The sequence below is a fragment of the Talpa europaea genome, assembly GCF_964194135.1.
Source record: "Talpa europaea genome assembly, chromosome: 1".
Classification (NCBI taxonomy): Eukaryota; Metazoa; Chordata; class Mammalia; order Eulipotyphla; family Talpidae; genus Talpa; species Talpa europaea.
Genome location: NC_140073.1, coordinates 37,827,349 through 37,837,478, shown reverse-complemented (window position 1 = coordinate 37,837,478; position 10,130 = coordinate 37,827,349). Strand labels below are relative to the sequence as shown.

Below are 10,130 nucleotides of genomic sequence, written 5' to 3'. Positions count from 1 at the left end.
AATGGGAATTTCCAAATAAGCAATCAGTTGCTTAATTCTAGATAGTGGGGGCAGAAAGTATTAATAACACCTACATACCTGGGACGGCCATGTGGTAACCACTTGGAGAAGACCAGAGAGGAGTGAAGATAGGTTGATAACTCAGGTTGCCAAAATATTGTGTAATCACAATTCTTAAGGGATCCCACGCCAAAAGAGCCTTAAGAAGGAAAGAACAAATGAGTAAAACAGAACAAAATAGTAAGATTTTCTTTTTAGTTGGGGGGGGGGGTGTCAATTCTCTAATGGTGATTCTGTAAGTTATCAGGTACAGCTGAAGCTTGCAGCACCCGATTATCTCTCCAGTTTTCCTATCTAAAATAAGCAGATCTGGGCCTCCTTGGTGGCGCAAGGGTTAAGATGCAACCCACGGGGCCTCCCTGGTGGCGCAGCGCTTGAGCGCTGGGTCGCGAAGCTGCCCGCGGCCTCTGCAGCGCCGGTTCAATCCCCGGCTGCTCCCCGGCCACCAGAGGAGGGTCCCACATGGCGCGCAGACCTCTCCTGCCGCCCGCTGCTCCCCTCAGCAGTGTACCTCGGTCCTTCTGCTAGATCTGCTCCCCGCTCTGGCTCTGGTGAATTCTCTCACCCTCCCGCGCTTCTGACTGTACCCAGTGCATGTATAAACAAAACAAAACAAAACAAACAAATAAATAAATAAAACATGCCTCTATTAAAAAAAAAAAAAAAAGATGCAACCCACGAAGCAATCGCAGCCACTGCAGCTCGAGTTTGATCCCCGCCAGGGAGCTACCCACATGGCGCAGCAGACCTCTCCTGACTTGCCTCTGCTCCCCTCAGCAGTGTACTTCAGTCAGTCTGCCTGTTCTGTTCCCCACTCTGTCTCCGGTGAATCCTCTCACGCCCCTCACCCTTACCCCCCATATCTCTGACCTGTACTCAGGCTCTTGTATGCATAAATAAATAATTCTTAAAAAAATAAAATAAAACAAGCAGATCTGATTCCTAAAAACACAATCTTGGAAGGGGTGCGGGGGGAGGCCGGGGACCGCAGAGGGGCAAGATCTGCCTAACCCCTGATGTCAACCCCTTTGAAGAGGGCTCTGAGCTTGGTGCCCAGCCAGGCTGGCGCTTTCCTAAAGCTGAGCCCAGCCCTAAAAGAGGGCAACCGCCTCCTCACAGGGGCTGTGAGCCAAAGTCCGGAGGCAGTTCCAGGAGGCCAAGAGCCCAGCGCTCAGCCAAAGGCCAAGGAACGGGGCGGGACCTCTGGACAAGCGGCCGGAGAGCGCGGGGCTCGGCTGGCCGTTGAGCGATCCGAGGCGCAGGGCGTTGGGGTCTCGGCGCCCCAGGCCATGCGGGCCCCTCGCGGGGCTGAAGCCTGCCTCTGGGCGCTCGGCGGCGCGTTCTCCCTGCTGCTCTTCGCGCTGCTGGTCCGCCAGCTGCTGAAGCAGCGGCGCCCGGCGGGCTTCCCCCCGGGGCCGTCGGGGCTGCCACTTCTCGGCAACATCTACTCACTGGCCGCCTCAGCCGAGCTCCCCCACGTCTACATGAGAAAGCAGAGCCAGGTGTACGGCGAGGTACCGCCCGGCGGGCCGCAGGCTGGGAGGGCCGGGCCGTCGGGGGGGGGGGGGGGGGGCTGACTACCGGCCCTGCTCGAGAGGCTAGGACGCCCCTCCCTGCGCCGGCGGGCTGCCGGGAACCCGCCCCCCTCAGGCTGGGAGAAGAACCAGACGCCGCGCCCCAGGGGAATAGCCCTGCCCCCGTCCACCTCCCCGCCCCCGCCACCCCGCCCCCGTCACCCCACCCCCGTCCACCCCCTCCCCCGTCCCCTCCGTCCCCTCTCCTCCCCCCCCCCCCCGTCCACCCCCTCCCCCCCCCTCCCCTGCTCCCCCAGCCGGGAGCCCCAAGCCCAGATCGTGCTTCCAGGGGCATTGAGTGGGGTAGGCCCCAACGCCTAAGAGCGCTCCTGCGCCTGCGCAGTGGGACCCAGGCCCCCATGAGCCTACTCTGAAGGAAGAGTACCCGGCTCTCAGCTTTGCGGGGCTCCATGTGGTTTGGGGGGTAGGTTCCAACGCGGGCGGTTCCTCAGGAAAATGAGGTCCGAATACAGGATCTAGTTAATGGTCCCTAGGACTTGCTTAGATGTTTGCATTTGAGGAATGCTGGTCTAGCGTTTGCTGTGAGGATTAGAAACCCAGGTGATGACCCCAAGAGTGGGCTCTGGGAAATGATGGTGAAAGAGAATGAATTAGTAACTAAAAGTTGGTATGGAGGCCTACATTGCTGAGGGAGCAATGTCGTCCTTGCTGGCAGGAGAGTCCTTCACAGTGAACGCTGTCCATACGCCTACTGTGGGCCGCGCACCCCATCACATGTGACTCTATTTGTTTTTAAAAAGTTATTTATCTATGCATACAAGAGCTGGGATACAAGCCAGAGGTGTGGGGGGTGAGAGGATTCACCAGAGACAGAGTAGGGAACAGGACAAACTGACTGAAATACACTGCTGAGGGGAGCAGAGGGCGAGACAGGAGAGGTCTGCCGTGCCATGTGGGTAGCTCCCTGGCTGGGGATTGAACTTGTGCTGCAGTGGCTGCAGACAGCTTCATAGTTTGTGTCTTAACCCCTTGTGGCTCCAGGGAGGCCCTCCACTACTACTATGAAAAATGAAAGCGTCCCATCTTTGCTCAGCTAGTAGTCACTCTCTTTGTACTAAAACTTTCATTGCCACTTTTGACTTATACCACTGCCTGCCGCAAGCAGTTTTCAGATCGCTCCCTCATCTCCTTTGGTCCCTTTCAGTGGTCCAATAATAAATTGACATGAGAGAGATAAGCAAGAGAAAACACAAATTTAATTTCTTGTGCAGAGAGATCCATAAGATATGGAATATAGGGAATGGCCAAAACAGCCTGTTTATCTCGCTTTTAGACAAAGGAGCAATAATTCTGTGAGGAATAGACAGGACAAAGAAATTCTTGAAAGTTTTGGTTTGGATAACAATTTAGTGAACTCAGCCGAGTTTGTTTACAGTTTCCGGTTCTTGTCTCTCATGGTAAGGATGTCTCTTTGTCTCTGTGCAAGAACTCCCTGGGCTTCTTATACTTGGATGTTTGCTTTCTTCTTCATATTAGGGTAATTTTCAGTAATTATTTCCATATATATATATTTAAAGTTCACTTTTTTAAGATTTATTTATTTATGCGTACAAGAGCTGGGGTACAAGCCAGAGGTGTCGGGGGGTGAGAGGATTCACCAGAAACAGTGGGGAACAGAACAGGCAGACTAACTGAAACACACTGCTGAGGGGAGCAGCAGGCGAGACAGGAGAGGTCTGCTGCGCTATGTGGGTTGCTCCCTGGCCAGCCGGGGATAGAACTCGTGCTGCAGTGGCTGCAGATAGATTCATAGGTTGTGTCCCAACCCCTTGTGCCACCAGGGAGGCCCTCAAATATAATTTTCTGGCCCTTTCTCTTCTTCTGGAACCCCTATAATGTGAATAATGTTCCTTTTGATGTTTCCCAGACGTCTCTGAGGGTGTCTTCATTTTTTTTTCCCGACTCTTTGTCATTTTGCTGCTCTGTCTAGGTGATTTTTATTACTTTTTTTTCTCCCCAACTCACTTAATTTGTTCCTGAGTTATCCAGTTTACTCTTGAATACCTTTATTGCATTTTTTAGTTCTATTATTATATTCTTCAGTTCTATGACTTCTGTCTGGAGTTTCCTTGATTCTTCTAGTTTACCCATTCTTCTCCCAAAATCACTGGTTAACCATTATTTTGAACTCGTCCTCAAGTAGTTGTTTATCTCTGTTTCTTTAGGCTCTTTTTCCAGTTTTGTTTGGCTATTTCATTTAAGGTACTTCTAAGCCCCATTTTTTCCTGATTCTCTGGGTTTACTTCTGTGTTCTAGGTGACACTACTACCTCCTCTAGCACTGAGAGCTTCATCTCTTTTTATAAAGAGTTTTTATCTTATTTATTCATACAAGAACTGGGGTATAGGCCAGAGGTGCAGGGGATGAGAGGATTCACCAGAGAAAGAGTGGGGAGCAGAACAGATGGATCCACTGAAATACACTGCTGAGGGGAACAGTGGGTGAAACAGGAGAGGTCTGCTGTGTCATGTGGGTTAGCTCCCTCGCTGGGGTTTGAACTTATGCCCAGTGGCTGGTGATAGCTTGATAGCGCTGCAACTTTGACCCCTGCACCACCATGGAGGTCCGTTGAGAGCTTCATCTTTTGCAGGTATTCTTGCATGGCATCTTGTAGTTTTAGAGATGTCTTACCATTTGTACTTTGTGCCCACACTATGGGTTTCTTCCTTAACAAGATGATATTTCTTCATACATTTTTCCATTTAACCTTGTTTATCTTTTCTTTTCAAAGATCTTCAGTTTAGATCTTGGAGGCATATCAACTGTGGTTCTAAATGGCTATGATGTAGTAAAGGAATGCCTTGTTCATCAAAGTGAAATTTTTGCAGATAGACCATGCCTTCCTTTATTCATGAAGATGACAAAAATGGGAGGTATGTTTATTTTCACCTGTTTCATGATTTACTAAGTCATTTTCAATCACATTCCCTATTTTATGAATACCTTAGTACATATTGTTTGAGTTCTGCTATACTGATTAATAGGAATTAAGATTATAGAACTTAATATTTGAGGAACTTCCAGAATGAACTGCGGTCATATTTTCAACTTCTATATGCTAATACTATTTTTGTCCTATTTAACACTATAAATAATGTTTCAGAGAATTAGCATTTAATATATTTGTAAGTTTTGTGAAACAAGTTAGGAGTAGACTTAAGTGAACACACAATTGAATAAAAAGTGTCTTTTGAAATCACTCTTGAGTATTTGGTGAAATTTTTACTATCGTTTTGCTTATAAGCTTGTAGATCTTAAAGTACCCCTTTCTTAACTACTAATCAATAAAATGTAAATAATGTGGGGTTTGTATAAAGAACTAGGATTCTTTATGGTTTAATATTGATCAATGTCAGATGATTCTATATTCAACAAGAGAGAAAGGCTAAAAGCCAACAAAATTGGTGAGAAGAAAACAGCAGCAGAAAGGCTAATAGATAATTGAAGTCAGATACAGTGCTTTTAAAACTTAATAGCATAAGAGTTTTTACAATAATGATGTCTAAAATTCTTCAATTTTGTGAGAGACTCACACTTAATTTTCAAGAAAAACTAATATTTTGCTTACATAGACTAAAAATAAAGACATTGATTGAAAAGAAATATAACTAAAATTAACCAAATATCAACTCACAAAGCAAACCAACTAACACATAGAAAACACCAGTTTTAAAGGTCAAATTCTTAGACCAGTGTATAATCATGCTTGAAAGCAGTGATACAAAGTAAAAAACAAATCCAAACTCTTAACTATTCTTCTAATTTAATAGTAATTAGGCAAAGTAATTATACCACAATTGTAATATAAGACCTTTAAAGAAATTAGGAAAATAGAAATCTGGGCCACCATCAACCCACTATTTGAATGGGAAAAAGTTGCCCTTTGGGTGATTCAACCCACGTATTGGGCTTAGCCTAACCATAATATAGTTTAGCCAGAGTAGGGTTATCACAAGGCTCCGCTATACTTTGTTGTACATGTAATGCACTAGCATAGATTTCTCTGGGATTTATTCTCTTCTCAGTACCTTTGCATTAACTTCCATCAACAGTGATCCTTCCCTGGATAGCTGTTTGACTTACACCCTCATTTTGGTACCTTCTCAGTGAGGTGTTCCCTGATCACCCTATATCTCCTTCCTTACTATATAATGTGTTGGTATCTCTTTACTGCTGTGTAAGGTCCATGAGAGTAGGGCCTCTTTTGTTCGCTGATATATCCTTGACACTTGAGCACTGCCTAGATTGTAGAAGCTACTTCCTGAATTAATGCTGAATGAGTATTGTTGAGCGAATGATCATCTTGGGGCGTAGAAAAGAGTGTAGACTATAAGAGCGTAGCATATGAGATTACTACATACCTCTAAAGACCACCTTATATATGGTTAACTTTTCAACCAACTCCGTACTAAAGCATTGTTGCATAAAAATTTTTGGAAGAAATTACATAGGTACCTGATATAAACAAGAATACATGGCATTTGTCATCAAAGTTAAATCTATGTGCCAGCTATCAATGAAATTTCAGGTGAAGTACATGTTATGTAAAATATATGTCCTAAGATGGTGTCTTCTGCCTGATAGTTAATGGAAAAGAAAATATTCCATGGTAGCCACATCAGAACAGCAGAGTATATACTATGAAGACTCTGAAATTTAAGACAAGCAGTATTAACACTAGAAGTTTGAGCTGCATGTTTGCCCTTTGTCTTACCTTGAGCTGCTGCTACTTTAAAAATACCACAAACCAAAGAAAAAAACCACAAACTAAGTGGCTTAAATAACATACAATGCCCACAGTATTGGAGTCTGAGAAAACCAAGATTAAGGTGCTAGCAGATCTAGTGTCTGGGGAGAGCCTGCTTCTTGGCTTATAGAGAGCTACCTTCACCCCATGTTCTTTTGTGACTGAGAGCATCACTTTTCTCCATCTCTGCTTATAAGGGCACTAATCCCATTCATGATGGCCCTATCCTTAAGAACTAACTACATCTTAAAGGCTTCACCTCCTAATACCATCATATAGGGAATTAGACGTCAACATATGGATTGTGTGGGGACACAAACATTCAGTTCATAGTTTACTCCTTTTGGCTTGAGTATTTCCATTACATTGATACCTCTTTCAGGCCATGCTTGCATGCCTTTAATAAGAGGGCATCTGTTCACTTAAATCTTCTCTTAAAAGCAGAAAATTTCTAATCCTAGGATGATGATTTTTTAGGTGTTTAGTCCAAGATAAAATATTGACCATAGAATGTGCAGTCATTTGTCTTCTGTAAAGTAGGTTTATAATAAAAATGGGATTAGAAAGTCACCTGGGCGTAGTTCACCCAGGTTGGATTACACAAAGTTGTTGAGGTTTCTTGTGATGGAAGTATTTCAGGTCTTTTCTGGATGTCTAAAATGAGAAGTAGATAAACTTTATTTGTTCATAATATTCTATTGCTGATGAGTAGCAGGTAGAACAAGATTAAGAATAAAGCTTAACCCAACAGGTCCAGTATTAATTTTATGGAAAGAAAATTTGGAAAAGAGTGACTAAACATGCTTATTTTTTTTTACCCCACAGTTTTTTAGTTATAGATATGGAGATGTAGGAATGATAAAATATTTTTAATACCTCTTTTTCTCCAGGCTTACTCAATTCCAGATATGGCCGAGGATGGGTTGATCACAGAAGGTTGGCTGTAAACAGCTTTCGCTATTTTGGATGTGGCCAAAAGTCTTTTGAATCTAAAATCTTAGAAGAAACCAAATTTTTCATCGATGCCATTGAAACATACAATGGTAGACCTTTTGACCTTAAACAGTTAACAACAAATGCTGTTTCAAACATAACCAATCTGATCATTTTTGGAGAACGATTCACTTATGAAGACACTGATTTTCAGCACATGATTGAGTTATTTAGTGAAAATGTGGAACTAGCTGCCAGTGCCTCGGTCTTCCTGTATAATGCCTTTCCGTGGATTGGCATCTTACCTTTTGGAAAACATCAACAGCTGTTTAGAAATGCAGCTGTGATCTATGATTTTCTCTCCGGACTTATTGAAAAAGCTTCTGTGAACAGACAGCCTCAGTTACCTCAGCATTTTGTTGATGCTTATTTAGATGAGATGGATCAAGGTAAAAATGACCCATCATCTACTTTCTCCAAAGAAAACCTTATTTTCTCTGTGGGTGAACTCATCATTGCTGGAACCGAAACTACAACCAATGTGCTACGGTGGGCGATTCTTTTTATGGCCCTTTACCCTAACATTCAAGGTGAGGACTTCTTTGACCTCAACGTCTGTCTTTACATGTAGAGCTCACACATATTTTACTGTCTTTGACCAAGTACAGAATTTTTTTTTAAAGATTTATTTGTTTATACATACAAGAGCTGCGGTACAGGCCAGAGATGTAGGGGGTGAGAGGATTCACCAGAGACAGAGCAGGGAACAAAACAGGCAGACTGACTGAAATACACTACTGAGGGGAGTAGCGGGGGAGACAGGAGAAGTCTGCCTCACCATGGGGGTTTATCCCTGGCTGGCCGGGGATTGAACTTATGCTGCAGAGGCAGATTGCTTCATAGTGCAGTGCTTAATCCCTTGTGCCACCAGTGAGGCCCTACTTTTGTAATTTTTAATGTGTTTTTTACAACAAAGTTACTCAGAGCATTGAGGTACTGGTAGTACAAGATATATGGCATATATTTAAATGGAATTCCCAGATAATGAAAAATCTGAATCTGTGTGTATGCATACCCTGTTGACTTACTGTAGATTATCCTGTTTTATTCCAAAGAGAAATTACTTTAGATATAATTCTAAGAATTGCATAATAACTTGAGCACTTTTTCTCTGACAGGACAAGTTCAGAAAGAGATTGATTTAATTATGGGCCCAAGTGGGAAGCCTTCTTGGGACGACAAATGCAAAATGCCTTTCACTGAGGCAGTTTTGCACGAAGTTTTAAGATTCTGTAATATTGTGCCATTAGGGATTTTCCATGCAACCTCTGAAGATGCAGTTGTACGTGGTTATACCATTCCTAAAGGCACAACAGTAATTACAAATCTTTATTCTGTACACTTTGATGAAAAATACTGGAGAAATCCAGAAATATTCTATCCTGAGCGATTTCTGGACAGCAGTGGATATTTTGCCAAGAAGGAAGCTTTGGTTCCTTTTTCTCTAGGTAAGAGAAATTTCCAGAGCATAATATAAGGACAAAGTATAATGTTGATTCATCATGTATAACATCTTAATCTTAAGCATTTGTGCTGTAGAATTAAATAATCCAACTCTGAAAACATAGTTTTGATTCTTTTAAGAGAGAATGACTTAGTTAGAGTTACTACTTGTATCAACTCAAAGTAAGAACTTATCAACTAAAGAGAAACTGTTAAGAAGCTCTGGCTTCATCTAAAGCTTTTTTGCTTGGGGATTTTTAACTTGTAATCAAAACTGATAGAACTCAAAGTCAGTAACAATAACATTATCAATTCCCAGAGAGGAGAGTGACATGTAATTTTAAGTAAAACTAGAGTCTATAGTTCTCACACTTTATTTCACTTTGGCTGCAAAAATGTTGCATCTGCTATGAAAAAGTACACAGATCACAGGAACTTATGGAACATGAGTTCTTCTTCTTTCACTGGATGATACACATTTAGTTCATTGAAATAAGCTTCTCCTGGATCTATAGAAAAAAAGTCACACCTCAAATTAGATCTTTCATGACATATCTTGGGCATTGTGGCAATATGTAAGGGAATTGGAGGATGGGACTATAAAGCTTAACAAAAGTCCATGACTTGACTGACAGAAGAAGGTAAAGAAATGGGTCTGGGAGCTGCAGTGATAGTTTCTATTCTTTGGGGTTTAAGAAAATCCTGTAATATACATAGCTTCTAACTTTCTTTAAATTCCAGATTTCATGAATGGAATCCGATTAGACATTAATTTTGATAAATATTGTGGACTTGTAGAAACTATGATGTCTGCTTTTTCTATTTAGGGAGAAGACATTGTCTTGGAGAACAGCTGGCTCGGATGGAAATGTTCCTGTTTTTTACAGCATTGCTTCAGCGGTTTTACTTGCATTTCCCTCATGAACTGGCTCCAAATTTGAAACCCAGGTTGGGAATGACGTTGCAACCTCAGCCCTACCTCATTTGTGCAGAAAGACGCTGAAAGTGCATGAATGTCTTGTGGAACAAGGTGATGTGTTTACCTTACCCCTGAACCTTATTTAATCTAATAGGTATATTATAATCTAATAAGTATGTTCAGACAAAACTCACAGCATCATAACTAAATTAAAACAGTGTGTCTTTAAAAACATATTAAGTCAGGGGCCTCCCTGGTGGTGCAAGGGGTTAAGACACAGCACTATGAAGCTATGCGCAGCCCCAGCCAGGGAGGTGACCCACATGGTGCAGCAGACCTCTCCTGTCTTGCCCACTGCTCCCCTCAGCAGTGT

At 42.8% G+C, this 10,130-nt stretch overlaps 1 protein-coding gene across 1 annotated transcript; it reads left to right on the top strand.

The window, feature by feature from the left end:
* Window positions 1-1,349: 1,349 nt before the first annotated feature.
* Window positions 1,350-9,841, top strand: CYP2R1 (cytochrome P450 family 2 subfamily R member 1; the record flags this gene model as incomplete). Its single annotated transcript, XM_084245514.1, has 5 exons — window positions 1,350-1,574; window positions 4,387-4,528; window positions 7,293-7,925; window positions 8,514-8,843; window positions 9,666-9,841. 5 exons carry the CDS (start codon window positions 1,350-1,352, stop codon window positions 9,839-9,841), a joined length of 1,506 nt encoding a protein of 501 aa, XP_084101640.1.
* Window positions 9,842-10,130: the final 289 nt, after the last annotated feature.